The sequence below is a fragment of the Bradysia coprophila genome, unplaced genomic scaffold, assembly GCF_014529535.1.
Source record: "Bradysia coprophila strain Holo2 unplaced genomic scaffold, BU_Bcop_v1 contig_151, whole genome shotgun sequence".
NCBI lineage: Eukaryota > Metazoa > Arthropoda > Insecta > Diptera > Sciaridae > Bradysia > Bradysia coprophila.
In genome coordinates this window covers 8,522,210-8,541,721 of record NW_023503423.1, presented here as the reverse complement: position 1 = coordinate 8,541,721, position 19,512 = coordinate 8,522,210, and the positions used below count along the sequence as shown (strand labels likewise).

Below are 19,512 nucleotides of genomic sequence, written 5' to 3'. Positions count from 1 at the left end.
AAGTGCCGTTTGTAACAGTTGCAATTCGTAGCAAGGAGTAAGTGGAAAGAGTATGCCTAAAGATACCAAGTTCACCAAAGAAATGATCCCAATGTGACCCTTTGCTGGAAAGCTTATAATTACATGACTTGGACGTCGTAAAAACTTTCGCAATTGCGCTATACGTAATTTGCACTAAGTTTACAAACGTAAAATGTGTACGAGTTCGTATGGGACATCATTTCTCTTGAATAATTTTTTTAAAACTAATTTCGTTCTCCATCCAAACACTAGTACATGAACAGCACGCGTAGGAACTACTGGTGATGATTTTCCAAACAATAACAACATCTGGATCATCTGGCTCCAAGCAAATAAAAAATTGTAAATTATGTGTGCAGAGAACGTTGCGCGTTCGGTTTTTTTTGAATATTTATTTTTCTACCGCTACACGAAGATTAAAATAGACTAAAAAGTGAAATCAAAGATATCACAGCGCAGTTTTCAGTCTAATAGCGTTCAGTTGATTCCATTTCCGTAGTTCATGAACACTGAAAGTACAGACCGAAACAGAAACATCGCTTCCGTTAAATTAGGAACGTACAAACTGTGTCTATTTTGTTATTAATTCAAATTCGTCGGGAAACAATAGCGAAAATGATTGGTAACATCGTATTTTGGATGGGAATCATCCTCATAGTTTACGCCTTCTACAAATGGCTGACCATTCATCAAAACTACTTTCGAATACGAAACATACCCTACTGGAAACCGAAATATTTCTTCGGCAACAATATTGGATTCATGATGCTGCAAGGATATCCGATGTGTGAGTTCATGTCCACGCTCTATGCTGCCGATCCCGGTACCAAGTAAGATCACCATCGATCGGCTTTTAGTGTAAGCACAGGTAACATAGTTTTTTCTTATACCTCAGAATTTTGGGAGCATTCAACTTTAGACAACCAAATCTAGTAGTCAGAGATCCGGATGTGATAAAACAGTTACTCGTCAAGGACTTCGATCACTTCGAAGATCATACTCATGTTCTTGATGATAAGGTATACGATGAAGCATTGAATTGATGACACAAACATGAATTTACATCCCTAGGTCGACGTACTGTTTGGCAATTCTCTTTTCTTTCTCACCGGATCGAAATGGCGCGACATGAGATCCACGCTCAGTCCAGCATTCACGGGCAGTAAAATTCGACAAATGTTCGATTTGTTATCGGAATGTGGTGATCAAATGGTCAAGGCACTGCGTAGCGAGAGTGAAAGTACAGGCAGTGCCGACTACGAAATGAAAGAATTGTTTGGCAAATATTCAAATGATGTAATCTCGTCGGTCGCTTTCGGGTGTAAAATCGACTCATTCGTCGATCCCAGCAACGATTTTTATTTGTCTGGCAAGAAATTTGCAGAATTTGGATCTGGTAAAGCTCTATTCCGTGTGATGACAATTTTAATGTTACCTCGGCTCGCCAGTTTATTAGGGATAAGTATCATTGATCGGAAGGTGACGACGTTCTTTCGAAATATGGTTCTGGATAATATCGCCGAAAGAGAACGCCAGGGGATTTATCGACCGGACATGATCAACATTTTGATGAATGTGAAAAAGGGAAATTCGCACCTCAACAGCACAACAACCACAACATCAGAAGAAAAAAGTGGCGCAGATTTTGCGTCTGTGGAAGAGTCCAGTATTGGGAAGAAAATCGTTCAACGGGAATGGACTGACGATGAAATAGTGGCCCAATGCTTCGGTTTCTTTCTGGCTGCATTCGATACATCGTCGATTGTATTGTCATTTGTTGCGTACGAGTTATCTGTTAACCAAAATGTACAGCAGAAGTTGTATGACGAAATTGAAGAAATGCAACAGAGTTTGAGTGGAAAGCAGTTGGCCTTTGAAAACATTCAAGGTATGAAATACATGGATCAGGTCATTAGTGAAACACTTCGTCATTGGCCTCCTGCACCTGGTATCGATCGTGTTTGTGTGAAGGACTACAGTTATGACGATGGAGAATTTAAATTTAAGATTGACAAGGGCACAACTCTGTTGATACCCGTATACGGTCTACACTTCGACGAGAAATACTGGGATAACCCAAGAGAATTCAGGCCAGAGCGTTTCAGTGACGAAAATAAGGACAAAATCGTTGCGGGCAGTTTTGGGGCATTCGGAATGGGACCGAGAAGTTGCATTGTAATTAAACGTTGTTTTTCCAGCTCAGACATACGGAATCAATCAATTTCGTCTGGTTTTTACTTTCAGGGATCAAGATTTGCTCTGATCGAAGTGAAGTCTGTCATTTATCACTTGCTACTCCACTTCAAATTCGAACCGAATGAAAAGTCACAAATTCCACTGAAATTGAAGAGCGGACCAGTCGGTTTAACGACGGAAAATGGAATTCATGTGGCACTGAAGCGAAGAACTTGATATGATGTCTTAAGGTCTTAAGGCTATTTGAAATTCTATTCACAGGTGAACTGTAGACTTGTAGCACTATCATTGATGGTTTAGATGACTCTAGAGAACATGAACAGTCGTCATTTACTTTACTGTAGCTACTGATTTCATAAAATAGCTGGCTCGAATCTTGTGTTTTTCTTGAACTTTCAACTTTACCCTAAACTTTTGAGTGAGAAACCGCTGAGATTTTTCTAAAAATATTTTTATTTCAACTCTCCAGGCGACTCCCTCACAATGCAAGCAGATAAGTGCAAACGTCTCACACTAGAATTCCGCTCCGTTCATTATCATTCTACCCCGATACTTAGGACTTACCTTGTTTTGAAGCTACATGTCACTGCTTTTCCTGCTTTATTGTTTCAACTTTCATTGGACTCGTCGTCTCCGTTGATTTACCATCATCACCTCCATCATCTACTTCACTTAAATTACTTTCAGCCCTATCTTCATTGTCATTAGTTTCCGTTGCATCCATAACTGTCTCACTCGCATTCTGCGGTTCATCCTCATCCTCATTGTTCAATTGCGGTCGAAAAAAGTCATGGAATTCCGATGGCTTCAGTACATCTGATCCAGTCAATGTTCTTGGCGGTAGTTCGTCCAATTTCAGAAAATGATTTAATGCGTCCGAATAACTTTCGGTTGGTACGACATCCTCGTCGCTCTGCGTTTCCGTCAGCTCGTCGTTTTCCTGCTTCGGTGTTATGAACATACGTTCCATTCTCAGCACCTTATCGGTTTGCGAATGATATTTGTACATCGTCGACGGAATGGGCTCGAAATTCGGATCCATCGATGGTGGATCTGGATCTGGTGTGAAAAATACATTTGTTCCCATTGCATGTTCGAATGTGCCTGGAAATAGGGTGTGGATAATGTTGACAATCGTTCAACCAGTCGGATAAGAAGTCACCTCACCTCGAAATATTTTGTTATTTACTTGGACAATCGGTTCGTCGGTCTCGAAGCCGATCATTTTGATTTTGAGATTGCGTTTTTCGAGCGTTTCGGATTTGATTTTCGATTGGAAATCCAAAAATACCAAAAACTCTTCCTCTTCATAGTCCTCGTCCGAGTTGTCGTTATTGTCTACCTCCATTAATGTTGTGCGTTCCACCAGAATTCACAAAAATCGTGGACCATCCGGTAATGTGTTCTCGATGTTTATGGAGTAAACAATAATACGGCTGTGCGCTTACAGTACGCAGTATCACTGTTGTTGTCAAAGTTGACGCATGGTTTACAATCATTGAAAAAGTGGTCCCACCTTATGTCAAAATCAAAATATTTCTTGGTGTGTTGCTCGTTCTTTAAGAGAATTTCGATTTCTTTGAAAATTATTAGAATAGAAATGGACATCAAACTAGAAAGTAATTCTAGTAGCAACCACAGCCAGACGACATACGGTCAGTCTCAATGGTTAGTAGATTTTATGTTATTAAATGTGTGAAGTAAAGACTTGATTCTTCTGTCGATCTGGGTGTCAGTGCTCTGGCTCTCAATGAGTGTAAACAATTTAGTTGGAACCTTTATGATGGTTTAAGAAAGAAGCGGCAAAGTTTTTAAAAAGAAACTTATATCCGAGGGTGTTGTTATTTGGTGAGCGAGTCAGGTAGTTGTAATACCAAGCGTATCATGATTTGATGGAAATCGTAGCTCTCCAGGAAGTGTGATTCTTCTGTGATTGCACTTCCTCGGGAAACGAAATTCCTGATGATTTCAATTCTCGGGGAATAGAGACGTGCGAACAACAACTCCTACCGTTTCCTTGATGTAGGTACATGAGAAGCGGAGGGCGACTTTAAAACTATGAGCAAACCATGCATCCCAAATGAATTTTCAATATTAAAACTCACTCGTCATTGACGAGTCGTCAAGCTCGTAATCTACCATTTGATTTCCCGTCAATCGTTCGGTTGATTTTCACGCGTAACGCGATATAATCTTGAATCTACTACTTCCATTGCTCGCCAAGTATCGCCAATTGCTTGATAGATAGCAAATCTTGTCAATAATTTCTATATAATACCGATATTAACTGCAGATCGTCGCTTATTTTTGTCTTTACTGTCGATAACAGATGATTAGGCGTTTGTGAAAGTTTACTGTTAATTTATTCGTTTTTAGGCTGTTCGAAGAGACACTCACAATGATCGACTTTGTCAAATCGAATGCTTTTCTATACGATAGAAAGGACGCCGACTACAACAAAAATCAAAAGAAAAACGCTGCATGGGAAAAGATCTCTGAAATTCTGCAAAATAAATCACGTAAGTGACTCCACGACACGATTTCAATCCAAAACATTATCGGAAAAATAAATAATTTTCCGCTTGAATTGCAGCAAAAGAATGCAAACGAAAATGGTCCACCCTACGGATACAACAGCGACGAATTCTCCTACAAAATATCGCTAGAAAGCGAAAAAGCGTCCACTGGCAATTTTATGAACCGCTACAGTTCGTCATTCCGCACATGGAAGTGAGCACTAACAACGACAGTACGAGAAGTAACTGCTCCGAGGACAGTGATGAAGTCGACGAAACCGAGTCAACCACTTACATGGAAAGTGATAGCAAAAATTTCACTTTGTGCAGGATAATGGATGCATCGAATGCTGAAACAACGAACCATTCAATTCATGGTAGCAATCAAGTAATACTTTCATATCCAGCGCACGACCAACAGCAACATTTGATCACGTCCGACCAAAGTGAGCCCAGCAAGACCATAGTGGTCAGTAAGGCAGACACCATTTCGCATTCGCATGAAAATCAATGTCACGCACATCATAGGGGCGACAGTAATTTCATTTCGTTGAATTACTTTCTGATGGACGTGCAGCTGCAGATGAGTAAATTGAATGAACTTGCTCAGATGGAATTGAAGATTGATATACAGAAGATGATTTTGGAGAAGCTGAGGAAGCCGGAAAATTTGAAAAGTGATTGAATGGAGCGGAGCGGATACATTTTTTGAATTGAACAAATCTAGATCAATGAGAAACCTCAGAAGATTCTTCTCGTTGAGTGGTCACAAAAAGAAACTAAGAATAAAAATGTTATAGAAATTTGGACCATTTTTTATGTCTTTTTTGCATTTACTTGATTAACTGTACATTAGACTAGTTCAGATTTACCTGTGGTAGCAAATGTCGAGCTAGGATCCATACGAACTCTTAAAGTGAAAAAATATTTTTTATTCAAAAATCTGAGGTTAACGGAGAGATGATAACAGATGGCATTGCTCTCGCCCGTCCGGCGGTTACAAAAACCTTCTCAGAACAGAAGTTATGTTATCAACAGATCTCTTCGTTTGGTGAAACTGATGACGGAAACGTGAGGAATGGTGGGGAAAAGTGTGCAAACTAATCGAAACCAACTTCACAATTTCACATAGTAATGAATAAGTGAGTGCGTCCAATGAATGCAAATGAACTAAATACGGGGAATTCCCTTAGAAGCAAAGTTGGTTGTCATTGGTTTGCACACAAAACCGAACCGTCGATCGTCACGCCAGCGGTCATTTTAATGATCTACTCTCTGGAGGTAAAGTGAACTTTACTTCTCGCCGACCAAACATTACCTCAAGCCTTTGAGTAATAGTATATTACTTCCGAGGTTCCAAGTTGTGTATTTGATTAGTGGGGTGTAAGTAAGTTTCCTTCTTAGCAGGATAACAGTCTTTCATTCTACACAAATAGTATTAACGTATCTGTTGTGGGCGACAAGCGAAAGTGCCTAAGATCAACCGTCCACAAAAGATGCGTATACAACTTTTCATGCTAAATTACGAGATACACAAGGCTAGATAAGAATTTCCCGAACTATTCAACTGATTTCGCTGGGATTCTAACGTTGTTGAAGAAAATTCAAAACTAGTCGCAAAATTTGTAAAAGAAAAAATTTCCCTGGGAAAATGTTTGTCTGGAGGGGGAAATTTTAACTTATATTACTTTTAACTGCCACCGACTGCACTCTTATTTATTGGACTCTAGGCACCATGAAAACAGCAAGTAAAATGAGAATGTAAGGCCTTGAACAAAAATCATTTTCATATTTCGAAATTCCATCATAGCAATCCTCAAATTTTCCTAGTTTCATTAGTGATTTTGACCATTCGGCCCTAAGCTGCACTTTTAAATTCATCCGTAACTTTGCCATTCAAATTCGAAGCAACTGACCATGTCAGCAGATAAAGTAAACGTTGAGTCTACATCGTCCGAGACGATTAAAGATATTTATTGCTTGCCGGAAAATCCACGAAAAATTTCATTCGAAGATGTTCAAAAAGCGTTCGCTGTTGTTAGCGAATGCACTAAGCCAACACCATTTACGGTAAGCTCAATCCGAAATTTTCTTTAGCTAAATCTCATACTAAATTGACGATCGTAACAGAAATCCAAACTGTCCGAAGTATTGGGAATGAATGTGTACTTCAAAAAGGAATTCTTACAGTACACTGGCAGGTAAAAGCTCTATGAATAGAGACAATTCTTGATTCCTTAAATCACATTCGGAAATTCTCTGTGTTAAGTTTTAAGGAACGCGGTGCACTCTATGCTCTTACCATGCTAAGTGAGGAACAGAAAAAGAAGGGTGTGGTAGCAGCCTCTCTCGGTAATCATTCGCAGGTAAAATTCTGCAATTTAAAAAAAAAATCATTTGGCTAGCTTCAGTCGTTGCATAGGGGATGAGTTACCATTCGAAACGATTGAACATTCCGTGCACTGTGGTGATGCCCCATGCCGCTCCGCACAATAAAATAAAGAGATGTAGAAACTTTGGAGCCAATGTCATTATTCACGTAAGACTCACCGGACTTCACTTTCACCCGCTTACCGTCATGATTCCAAGCTTTGCAATCAACCAGGGAAACGATATGGCTGAAGCACTAAGTCACGCCAAGTTTCTTGCAAAAGAGAAGGGAATGACTTACATCAACGGATACGATCATCCACATATTATTGCTGGCCAAGGAACTGTTGGCATGGAAATCGTCGCACAGATGGAAGATCATATCGATGCAATAGTTGTGCCGGTTGGAGGAGGTGTGTTATGATAACCTTTTTATCAATTTAAGAAAGTTTGCTTCATCAAAACTTCGTTTTAGGTGGACTAATAGCCGGAGTAGCAACGGCAGCTAAAGCGTTACTGAAGGACGTCAAAATTATTGTAAGAAGCACCATCGATCCGTTTCGTTTAAATTTCGAATATTTTGTCTCAGGGAGTAGAAACCGAAAACTCTCAAGGCTTTACCAATGCTCTTGCCCATGGCAAACCGATCTATACACCCACTTCACCGAGTCTTGCTGATGGGCTTGTCGTTCCAACTGTAGGATACAATGCTTTTGCGACCGCACAACCATTGGTAGATAAAATGATTGTAATTAAGGAAGAGTGGATTCATCCAGCAATGCTGCAGTTAGTCGAACTGGAAAAATCGGTGGTGGAAGGCGCCGGTAAGTTTTACATTTTTCAAGCTGAGTACCACTAATATTCGCTGATTGTCATGGGTTGCATTGATCTTCGTCCATCCTGTGTGCCTGCAGGTTGCGATATGACAGTTACTCATTTCAACCCATTTGCCCATTGCATTCGCATTTTGCGTTCCTTGGTGCGAAAGATCATACCGGTCATAAATCACATTCACTTTATCTGATTCGGTATATTACGCATTTTTTCCTATTCGTGTCGCCACACAAACGGTGGCCCGAAAACTCCTCTCCCCGTTTTGTAGTTATAAAAGAGCCTTGTTGAAGCCCGGAGCTCTGTTCGTCCTTACACTAATATCCACTTATAATTAACGCCACCGAATTTCGTTTCCAGCTGCGGCTGGTCTTGGAGCCATCCTATCCGGACAGATGGATGAGTTCAAAAATAAAAAGTAATTTTTCGCGGCAATTTTTTGCTTGAATTTCTCCGAATTAATTTCGTTCGATTTATAGTGTGGCTGTGATTCTTTGCGGCGGTAACATTGACTCAAACATTTTTGGCCGTTGTATCGAACGTGGATTGGTAGCAGTAGGACGACTACTAAGGTAATTCCACAAACTTTCAATTGCGAAAAAAAATGAGTTCGAATCGTTGCCTCCAGGTTCTGTGTGACAGTCAGTGATAAGCCGGGAAGTCTAACCGAATTGTGTTCCCTAACAAGTGCGGCTGGTGTTTCTATTACCCAACTTGTACAAGAGCGGCAATTCTGCAAGAGTATCCATAATATTGAGGTATTGAATTTGGTAGTTCCTTCGCTAGACTTTTATTCAGATGGCGACCTTGGCTGTTTCGTCTTTTCAGTTGAAAGTAATTTGCGAGACGCGTGACTACGAACATACCGAATATTTTAAAAAGCTGTTACGAGAACACTATGGAGAAGTAGAATTTAACGATTCACCGCTTAAATGCGCCACAATGGAATAGGTTCTTGCCTTTGACTGATCTCTGACAATAAATTGGAATCCCATGGAATTCAAATTTTTTTAATTTCCAGGGACTTTTGGTCAATGTGTCCACATGGAAAAGGCGGCACTAACTGACTCACAGGAGGTTACACTTTCGTTTTGTTAATTTCTTCTTCTTCATCGGGTACTCCTGACAATCTTCATGAGCTAAACAGTTCGCCACATTCCTACTATATCCGCCGTCGTTAGATGAAATAATAATTCCGGTGACACTGATTAACACAAAAATAATTTATTGCTCCAGTTCGGAGTTCTGAACGTCGAACTGGAAAAATCTCTTCCTCAATCATCATCATCATCGTCGGCATGTTCGCTTTGAATAATCGGTTCGTCTTCACACATCGTCAGCGTAAATTTGAGATCAGCTTCATCCTTCAGATGTGTTTGTATGTGCTTCCGCAAGTGATCGGGACGGCCGAATGTCTTCAAGCACACCTGTTGCACAGATTGATTTTAGTTAATTGGGTTATTCTGCGTAATTGTTTGACAGGAAATTACCTGGCAACAGTACGGCTTGATGCCTGTGTGTATTAAAATGTGTTTCTTCAGATGATCTCGGCGTGAGAATCCCTTATCACAAACATCACATTTGTGCAGTTTTAATCCATCGTGCACTCTTTCGTGCCGTTGTAGATGTTCGAGGCGTAGAAAACATTTTCCACATTCAGCTCCGCTTTCGGCCTGCCAGTAGCATTTGTACTGGAAAGATTGTAATTTTACCAACAAATTATTTCACCTGTCGTTGTTGTTGTTGTTGAAGGCCAGGTGCTTGATTTTCTTCTTACAAACTGATAACATTTGGACTACTGAATCGGTACAATATCGGTAAAATCCACCAAATTTGGACATTCACAAAGCAGATGACAGGAGGATAGGTGAAAAATGACGATACAACACAACAAAAAAGGATTTTTCTTCCAGTCGTCAGTTGACGGCAAGGATGGTAAACGAGCACCTGGCTTCCCAGTTTTCATACTCACGGGTTTTTCTCCACTATGTGTCTAAAAGACGATAGACAGGTCAGTTGAAGAATCATTCGATTAAAATATTTTCTTTTGGATCAACCGAAATTGGTTAACTCTTACCCTCAGATGAGTGGCCATGTATTTCTTCCTGTAGAACTTGTTGCAATAAATGCACTTTTTCGTATTGTTATCCGTCTGCTTTTTACCAGACTTTGTGTAGGTAAACAAATTTAGTGCATCGGTGGCGGTATCGATTTTTTGCGGGTTACCCTCATCGCAATCCTCGAAAGGATTAAAGGAAAATTCGGGCTCCACGTTTATTTGTTCGACTTCTTCATCCATGTTTACGTTTCAGGATTGTTGCTAAAAACTACTTTGAAAAGATACACACGACACAATGGTTTGTATACTTCGATTGGATTGTCATTTTAGTCAAGACATTTCGAAATAGAAGGAAGTTTTTTTGGTTGTTGACAACAAACAGCTGGTGAGCAATTTGAGAGTGGTCTTCATTGACAATAATCACTTATTCAATTTTAACACACACATACACGAACGCACATATAAATTAGAGTAGATGAGGTACCAAAGAAGTATCAAAACTGAATTCGTTTCAAAATTCGAGTCGAACAGACTGCAACTGTGTGTACAGTGGTGTACACTGTACACTAGCTTTTTGGAACGATGAATGATCTTGAAAATGTACATACCATTAAAGAAAAACGGGTGTGGAAGTCAGTTCACAGTAGCATGAAGATATGCCCCTTACCTGGAGTAATGTCAAGGATACAGTTCCATTAGGAAATAGATCATTGTCAATGTCGTTTGAGATGTCAAATGAGCTGTAATTTTCACAAAGCTAACCAAAATATTACAACAAGAATAGTACCGGCTAACGCCTAGTGAGTCTTTTTTCTTTTTCTTTTTGAATCTCACCATCGTTTTTGAATCTCACCATCGTTCCCAACCACCTATCCCTAATCGAAACTTTCCACAACGACTGATGAAATTATTCTGCCTGCTTGTCTATTTATAACTCCAATAATTGGTAGTTGGTAATTGGTAGCTGGATACCAAAATAATAGTTGACTACCAATTTTACAAAGATATTGCAGAGATGCTTACTGTTCAAGAGATGCACAATGACTGATGAAATTATTCTGCGTGCTTGTCTATTTATATCTCCAATAATTGGTAGTTGGTAGTTAATAGCTGGATACCAAAATGATAGTTGACTAATTTTACAAAGATTTCGTAGAGATGTTTACTGTTCGAGAGATGCACAACGACTGATGAAATTATTCTGCCTGCTTGTCTATTTATAACTACAATAATTGGTAGTTGGTAGCTGGATACCAAAATGCTAGTTGACTGGTCAGGTTTTATTTCATTTTTTTTTTAATTTCTGTTTATTGCCAGCTTGGTATTCATTCAAGTACCACTTCGGTATTCAACTACCAAATTTTCGATTTATAAATAAGCAAGCGAGCCGATTAATATCATCAGTCGGTGTGCAGCTTTCAAACATTAAACATCTCTACAACCTCCGTATGAGTTTGGTAGTCAACTACCACTTTGGTAGTCAACTACCACTTTGGTAGTCAACTACCAAATACTCGATTTACAAATAGACCAGCAGGCAGAATAATTTCATCAGTCGGTGTGCATCTTTCGAGGAAGAAACATCTTTGCTACTAAATATTTTGGCGATCCAACTACCAACAACTACCAAACTTTCAAATTGCAATGTCTGCTATGAGCGATCGGTTACCAGATAACAAATAATAATTGATTTGCCTGGTGTTAGTTTGCTCATAGTAGCATTGCAATTTACCAACGTGATAGTCAACTACCAAATATTTGAGTTATAAAAAGGCAAGCAGTCGGAATAATTTCGTCATTCGGTGCGTAGCTCTCAAACGGTAAACATCTCTGCTGCTAAATATTTTGGGGGTCCAACTACCAACAACTACCAAACTTTCAAAATGCAATGTCTGCTATGAGCGATTGGTTACCAGATAACAAATAATAATTGATTTACCTGGTGTTGGTTTGCTCATAGTAGCATTGCAATTTACCAACGTGGTAGTCAACTACCAAATATTTGAGTTATAAATAGGCAAGCAGGCAGACTAATTTCGTCATTCGGTGCGTAGCTCTCAAACGGTAAACATCTCTGCTGCTATTTCTTATGGAAAAAAGCACTAAAAATTTATATGGAGTTGTCATTGTTTGAGGTTAGCTTGGTGAAATTGACAACTCATTTGACACTATTTTGAGAGAAGAAACCGTTATTTGACACTGATCTATTGTCGTATTTTTCCTTTCAATATACCAACGATTTCAATGGTAATTAAATGTCTGTATGAAATCATAACAGCCACCTCGGTCCAGCCGAAATTTTGTTCAGTACAGCTTTCTGAAGGATGAAAGTAAACGTTCGCCCCTCAAAATTGACATTTTTAACAAGCATGAAAAACTTCATACGTCACGCGAAAGTGAACGGTCCTTGTGACATAAATAACTATTTCGCTTCCCGAATGAGATGCGAAAGTATAAAAATCCAATTGAAACTCCTTACTTTGGGATTACTCATGTGCTGACACCTCTGCAAAATTCTATGTCGATAGAACGTCACGTGATCGTGCTTATGCAGCCTAACAAGCGGAAGACAAGAAATTTGACCACTACAGGCTTTAATGGATCAATTTATTTTCGTCCCAATTACATCCGAAACATCAGGCGTCATTGGTAAAACGGGCTTACAATTATTGAAACCAATCGGAAGCAAAATCAAACAGGTCACTCACGAACGTCGAGCAACAAATTATTTGATTCAACGAATTGCTGAGTGTCAAATTTGTCAAAATAGGGTGGTATTTTGACTGCGTCAAATGAAGTTTGATTGCTAGAGAGGGTATTGGTAGCTCACAAATTGACTGCCTTCCGAAAAGTAGACAAATCTTCTTGAATGTTTTTTACTTGTTGATAATAGATTGTGAGCTGGAAGTGCAAGTAGAGTGGTAAAAGTGGTATTTTTTCCTTTTTTCCTTTAACTTCTTTAAAGAAGAGAGAAACGAGTCAAGGACCTAGATTATAGCACTTAAAAGTCAGTTTTTCTTGAAACTGTTAAATATTTTCGATTAACAAATTTACATTTTGTGACCATAACTTAAGTCTAATGCGGTTGACATTTCGCTATCACTCTTCACATGAACTAAAACCTCATATATGCGAAAATTGAGCTCTTGACCCCTGTATGGGACATATAAAACCCCATGCGATTGATGAATCTTCCCGGGAATATAGTTTCCGCCATGCAAAACACGACCGAAAAATAAATCTTCTCCGTCTGTTGTAACACCTCCAACAACTGCGTTTGTCGGTACTTCTCCATCTCTGCTTTCTTTCCATTCATATGTTCCGGTATCCATGCGCACAAAATCGAATTCGGCAACCTTTTCTTCCACCGTACCGTATGGTACAAACGCACCGAGTTGTAATATCAATTTCGCAGGTAGCAGATCGTTACGAAACCAGGCCCTTCCCAAGTATGTTTTGAAATTGTTATCATCATAACCAATTAAAATTGCGTCCTCAGGAGCTCCATTTCCGTTGTATGCTGAAAATCGAATTGATTTTTGAGTTTCAAAACTAAAATTTCGATTGAAAATGCTTCGTCATCTAACTTACGACTTTTAACATTACTCGCAACTAAAATTTCAAATTCAGTTCTTTCATGAAAACTATGAGAGTCAGTCCAATAAGCCATTTTACCATTCATATATGCTGGTCCAATTTGGCGCATATTCCCATGTTCTCGCGCTATAAACACTGGATCCGAACCCTTTGGATAAATAGATACGGCACCAATCGGAATCTCACCACCCACACATTCTCGCCATTCATATCCACTGCCGCATAACACTTCTAGGTTGCCCTTAAATTTCATTTGGTTTAAATCGTCAGATGGATAATTTAATAATTTTAAAAAATTCAGGAAGTGATCTTACAATAGACAAACCGAACGCGAACTTATGATCGAACCTATAAACTTGTTGTCCCATGTCTTCGTTGAAATAGCGACGTATGAAATCATGATTGCCAGAATAGAAGATATTCGGTGGAATTTCTCCGCCATCAGGAATTATCGTCCAAACAGCATCTACAATTTACAAAATTTGAAACGTGTTGCTATCGCGTGCCTGGAATTTTTTTTTAAATATTTTTTTTTTTGTTGTAGCACGAGTACGACGTTTACCTTCATAGGTATGTCGTTTCCTCTTTATTATCGTCGGAACATGGTTTCGGATGTCCGCCCTTATTCTTTCGATTTCAGTTGATGAATAGAAATCACTTTGAATTTCAAGACATTTGTCAAATTCAACTTCGCTAAGCGATTGTAATCGCAAAAACTTTTCGACTCCATCTAGAACTTTTCGTTGATTAGGTCCAGTGGGTTCTAGGCCGATAGCAGCACAATGAGCTCTGGATAACTTGATCACAGCTTCAAATAAGTCGACTTCAGTGCAGTTTATTGCATCCATTTGAAGAATTGACTTCAGCTCATCAACACTTATCTTTTCGAAATATTCGGAAGCAAAAAATTGCAATGGTTGGATTCGGATGTACTGTAGGCACTTTCGTAAAAGTTTACACGTTGGAAAGACGTAAAACAATTGATGATAAATCCATGGTACTGTCGATGCATCCAGAGATTCTTCCAAATGTTCAAGACATTTTATTTCAATTCCTGGCAATCCAAAATAGTTTGATTTATGCAAAATTTCAAAGACATTATCATCGTTGATATGGATTCTGTCCGTGTAAATGTAATGTAAAATTTGCATGAAAGATTCTTTACTTATGGCATCTACTTTGATACTATCTGCTGCACGAAATGTTTCATTTCCGTACATTATTCTTTCAAGAACTGGACTGGCCAACGCCACAATCAATTTGTGTGCAGGTATTTCAACATTGTCGTCTTCAATTATGAAGGTAAAGTCCGAACGATACTTGTTACCAACAAGATTTTCCAAACGCGCACTTAGTGGTACATGATTGTATTTGGCATTGTTGATTGGCGAAATATTCGTATTCATTTTGCCCATTAACTCAAAAGAACTTCGTTGCAATAGGCTCAATAATTATTGCTTACATTTATTTATAAAAAACCAATCACAGGCCGTACATGATTCATAGGAAATTCTCACTGTTTGCAACCAAAACAAAACACTTTCTGTTGATACGAAGCCCTTACACAATAATCTATCCAAACGTTGTAATCCATATAGTCACCATTTTTTGTTGCATGACATCGACATTTGTCTGGCGAACATCATTTGAACTATGTCAATCTTCATTTATTTATAGAATTTACCGAGCAATCGGATTTATTCGTACAATCATGACTTTCTACTTATAAATTACAATACTCACTGGTCAATATCATTATTAGGGTGGGTCGATTTTACCAACTTTAAAATCCACACCTAGTGGCATGTGTAGCTTGAAGAAACTAAACTTGTGGCATCATTAGTTTTTCGTTTCCGCACACTGTTGAGTACCGCACGTTAATTCGAAAATCTGATTTTTTATATTGAAAATCGATTTTTCACACAAACTTTAGTCATCCGTGCGGTACTGAAAAGTGAGCGGAAACGAAAAACTAATGACGCCACAAGTTTAGTTTCTTCAAGCTACACATGGTATTGGGTGTGGATTTGAAAGTTGGTAAAATCGACCCACCCTAATCATTATACAGAGAAACTTATTCGCTGTTTATGTGTTGAAAAATGTTGAAAACCGCTGAAAAGATTGCATGTATAGAGTGCCTTACGTTGATAGAAGCAAAAAAAAAATCTATTTCCACGATTGATGTCCGGTATTGCTACGTAAACATCCCCGTATTTTTACATCAAATGCTCTTATGATATTTTCTGAGCTCGGGACAGCTGAAATGTCCAAATCGTTGAGGCTCGAAGCAGATATAAAGGAGATATGAAAGTTGAACATTCGAGGGACTAAAGAACCTGATTTGGCAACACTGATTTTGAGCTAGTTGCATGTAAAAATTTGAGACGGATGAGACGATGGTGTACCGTTGCTCTTAGCGCTGTAGGCGCTACATCCAAGGTAAATATACATACTGAAGGTAACGCAAATCCTCAGGGAATCAAGGCTGTATACTTTGGGGAGGTCACGCAGACCGCCATTTTATTAGATACGCGGGAACACACCACTTCTGATGACTTTACATATACAAAAAATTCACCACATCATCAAGACGACGAGAATCATCAGAGAAGGTGAATTTTTGTATGAGATCGGCCATTTTATCATCAACTGTGGTGTGTAACCCGCGTATCTGTATCTGCGTGACCTCCCCAAGTATACAGCCTTGCAGGGAATAGCAAGAAATAGGGACCCCAAGTTCCGGGTAAATATAAGATTTGTTATGTTGCATCCGTGACGTTTGGCGTGATAATGTTGGTGGAAGTGTGTTGTTTAGTATTGAGTTTTGGCATGTGCTGCAACCTAACAAAGTGAATTTGACTTGTGTCCAACATTATAAAAACTATATTCACCCGGAACTTGGGGTCCGTATGTTCTTGCAGATTTGCGTTTACTTCAGTGTTTATATACTTCGGCTACATCCCCGCATACATTTCGACATGCAACTTCCTTAAAATCAGTGTTACCAACACAGGTTCTTTTCAATGTATATAAACACTGAAGGTAATACAAATGCGCCGTTTCCAGGTGAATTTAGTGTCGTTAAGTTGCACACATATATAATTCGTTTGCGATAAGCTGCAGCTAGTGTTGATGTGAATTCGATTCCATCCAAACTTATCAGTTGCAACAACATTAGACACAAGAAAATATGATGGCCACGATAATGGCATTACACAAATGAATTCACCTGAAAGTCGGGATACGAAATTTCTCTGATCCGCTGAGGGTTTGCATTACCATTTTGTGGTTAAATACTTTGGTTCCGATAAAATGTTCCGGGCTGGGTAAAAAATAATGACCTGTCCTGAAAATTAACAATTGGTAGATTTACGTCCGTTGTTCCAAAGTTCATTTTGACATTTGACGAGTGGGGCCGTTGTAATTCGTCTGTAAGGAGAGGATGATATTCCCACTTGTCAAAATAAAGATGACTTTTTCGGTCCTAGATATGAGAAATGTATTTACATTCGTCGAAAACCGTACTTTTCACTCGCAAGCCCAACTTTCAGCGCTCTCAGAATGTAAAATCATGAAAGCATAACTCGGGATAAAAATGAAAAGTTTTGTTTTCGTGTGACCACGCTTAGCCTCGAATCAACAAAATTCACACGAAAACACGATTTTTCATCACTTAAAATTTTTATACTATACGATCATCCCTTGGCGTTATCCTTGTCACAGCTTGTTCGTTATATGAAATAATAACTGTTATTAATACTTATGTCGCACTTACAATTTTTAGTTTATCATAAAATCTATGTAATCGATTAAATTGAGTTTATGTCAAAAATCTTGAAAATTTTATGAAATTGTCGGATCGTTTCAATTTAATCATTTAGAGAGTATTTTGTATAATTAGATCGACAAGGTGGAAATACAGTGGAAGTACACAATTTCTACTTTTCATTAAAATTTATCTTCGATTTCAATTACTCAACAGAACATATATAAGCCACATCAGAACTTACGTGCTATTTAATATTCATTCAGTGGTCAAACAATTTTCATTCTCGTAGTCATGATGCCAGTGAACATAATTAACACTATTCTGTCGACAACGGTCTGGTTCCAGCACTTCTCTGATTTAATCAATCAACTGAATGATTTTTATCATTTCGATCATAACATTTTCTTGGCGGACTCCTCGGTCGATCTCGATCTTTGGTTTATGCAAGTTCTACGACAGCCAACTTTACTCCACAAACAGTTTTCACTTCTGACGACCTCGCAGTAGTAAAACCGGCTAAAACTGGCAAAAATACATTTCTAGTTTATGTCGTCGGCTCAACATATAATGCATCGCAATTTTTAGCTTCGGTTAATTCCATTCGATTTCGAACGCTTAAAATCAATGTGAAAATTGGTGTGTTTTTCACGGTCAGAGTCACGTTGGATATCATAGAGCAGTTGTTCCGTTGGAGTCGGGCTTCTTATATTGTGAACATTTTTAGCGCATTTTACTTAAGTGACGCGGATGATGAAATATCATTTAACGTTTTCAAATACGATCCTTTCGGAACGTTTGACTTGATTAATATAACACGACATGGATCAGTTCGGGACCACTTTCCCTTGAAAGTACCTAACTATCGCATGCATCCGTTTCGATTTATGAAGATTCGTGAATTTCCCAATTTTTACTATGATGTGCAATTGTTCGATACTGTTCGGAGTTAATGCCTCGATGTCGCTGCTATCTATACTTTACTCGGAATTCATTGTGAACCCACAATTAAACGCAGACATCTTTTACTATGAACAACGTATAGGAAGATCTATATTAGAACTGTATCCACATCGACAATCAATGTTTGTCTTGATGGTTCCTCATTCTCAGCCGTATTCCGATTTTATCGCATATTTAAAAAAGGGAACTGCAACGTGGACTATTATCTTCTTCGGTTTTATTGTGATTGCGGCGTCATCGTTTTTACTCATCGTTTCTGGATATTTGCATAAGAAGAAAATTTTACTTTTGCAATGTGTTGCTGACGTCATTAATCTCTTAATGAACGATAACGTAGCCATCCAATACCGAAATCTTTATCGTGCGGACACCTTCATCATAGTACCTTTAACTTTCATCGGGCTTATAGTGATGAACGGCATTTTATCACTCTTCCAGAGTTACATTACATCACCTATTTACCAACCGCAAATTAACTCAATTGAAGATCTGTACAGGTCTTCAGTTCCGATTATGGCTAATGAAATTGAATGGAAAAACAGTACGGTTGAATTGTTGGAAGATATCTCGAAACATGGCGGTTGGATGGACAAAGTACATGCGATGGACTACAATCAACTAGCAAGAGGAGAAGCTACATTCAACAATTCTATAGCGTTTTTGCTACCCTTCGATCAGGCACTGAAACCTTTAGAAGTAGAAAAACGATTGCAACTAAAAGCGTATCATTTATTGGACGAGTCATTTTTCGGGAGATATTTGCTAACGTACATAATACGGCCGGAGTTTCCTTTCGTTGAAGCTATAAACGACATAATTCACCGATTGAATGGTGCAGGATTAATCGATAAGTGGTTTAAAGATAAAAATGAAAGAGAAATGGAACAACTAATGAAATCATATCATGGAATTAAAATGTCTGAAGAATCAGGCTTGGATGAATTTACAATACCGACTATTGTTTGGTGTGGTTGGATTTTAAGTTCAATTGTTTTTATTTGCGAACTTATTTGGAACAAAATACAGCAATCCCGACGCATTCCAACTGCAATGAACGAGAATCGTAAAAGCCGGTTCATTTCATTTTGTACACAAAAAGTACGTTCTGTACACAAAACGTCCCTTTTGTACACACACAAAAAATATTTTGTACACAAAATTAAAGATTTTGTACACAAAATTGATTATTTTGT

At 38.6% G+C, this 19,512-nt stretch overlaps 6 protein-coding genes across 6 annotated transcripts; 3 read left to right on the top strand and 3 right to left on the bottom strand.

Annotated features, from left to right (window-relative positions):
* The first annotated feature begins 300 nt into the window (after nt 1-300).
* Nucleotides 301-2,602, top strand: LOC119074880 (probable cytochrome P450 9f2). The gene is made up of 4 exons (XM_037181217.1): nt 301-851; nt 917-1,040; nt 1,093-2,196; nt 2,266-2,602. Exons 1-4 carry the CDS (start codon nt 637-639, stop codon nt 2,431-2,433), a joined length of 1,611 nt encoding a protein of 536 aa, XP_037037112.1. The 5' UTR covers nt 301-636; the 3' UTR covers nt 2,434-2,602.
* A 56-nt stretch (nt 2,603-2,658) lies between these two features.
* On the bottom strand, nt 2,659-3,658 carry LOC119074897. Its single transcript, XM_037181244.1, has 2 exons — nt 3,385-3,658; nt 2,659-3,321 (listed from the first exon to the last, which is right to left on the bottom strand). The coding sequence occupies exons 1-2, from the start codon at nt 3,563-3,565 to the stop codon at nt 2,801-2,803; spliced, it is 702 nt and encodes a 233-aa protein (XP_037037139.1). The 5' UTR covers nt 3,566-3,658; the 3' UTR covers nt 2,659-2,800.
* Nucleotides 3,659-3,726: 68 nt separating this feature from the next.
* LOC119074895 lies at nt 3,727-5,542 on the top strand. Its single transcript, XM_037181242.1, has 3 exons — nt 3,727-3,885; nt 4,594-4,736; nt 4,811-5,542. The coding sequence occupies exons 1-3, from the start codon at nt 3,737-3,739 to the stop codon at nt 5,416-5,418; spliced, it is 900 nt and encodes a 299-aa protein (XP_037037137.1). The 5' UTR covers nt 3,727-3,736; the 3' UTR covers nt 5,419-5,542.
* Nucleotides 5,543-6,540: 998 nt separating this feature from the next.
* Nucleotides 6,541-8,933, top strand: LOC119074860 (L-threonine ammonia-lyase-like). The gene is made up of 11 exons (XM_037181173.1): nt 6,541-6,803; nt 6,864-6,934; nt 7,003-7,099; nt 7,156-7,272; nt 7,339-7,516; nt 7,579-7,640; nt 7,693-7,927; nt 8,295-8,352; nt 8,414-8,506; nt 8,563-8,692; nt 8,763-8,933. Exons 1-11 carry the CDS (start codon nt 6,651-6,653, stop codon nt 8,883-8,885), a joined length of 1,317 nt encoding a protein of 438 aa, XP_037037068.1. The 5' UTR covers nt 6,541-6,650; the 3' UTR covers nt 8,886-8,933.
* A 203-nt stretch (nt 8,934-9,136) lies between these two features.
* Nucleotides 9,137-10,411, bottom strand: LOC119074859 (zinc finger protein 233-like). The gene is made up of 4 exons (XM_037181172.1): nt 10,012-10,411; nt 9,907-9,927; nt 9,425-9,625; nt 9,137-9,361 (listed from the first exon to the last, which is right to left on the bottom strand). The coding sequence occupies exons 1-4, from the start codon at nt 10,231-10,233 to the stop codon at nt 9,209-9,211; spliced, it is 597 nt and encodes a 198-aa protein (XP_037037067.1). The 5' UTR covers nt 10,234-10,411; the 3' UTR covers nt 9,137-9,208.
* A 2,601-nt stretch (nt 10,412-13,012) lies between these two features.
* LOC119074858 lies at nt 13,013-15,291 on the bottom strand. The gene is made up of 4 exons (XM_037181171.1): nt 14,153-15,291; nt 13,905-14,056; nt 13,585-13,831; nt 13,013-13,513 (listed from the first exon to the last, which is right to left on the bottom strand). The coding sequence occupies exons 1-4, from the start codon at nt 15,003-15,005 to the stop codon at nt 13,044-13,046; spliced, it is 1,722 nt and encodes a 573-aa protein (XP_037037066.1). The 5' UTR covers nt 15,006-15,291; the 3' UTR covers nt 13,013-13,043.
* Nucleotides 15,292-19,512: the final 4,221 nt, after the last annotated feature.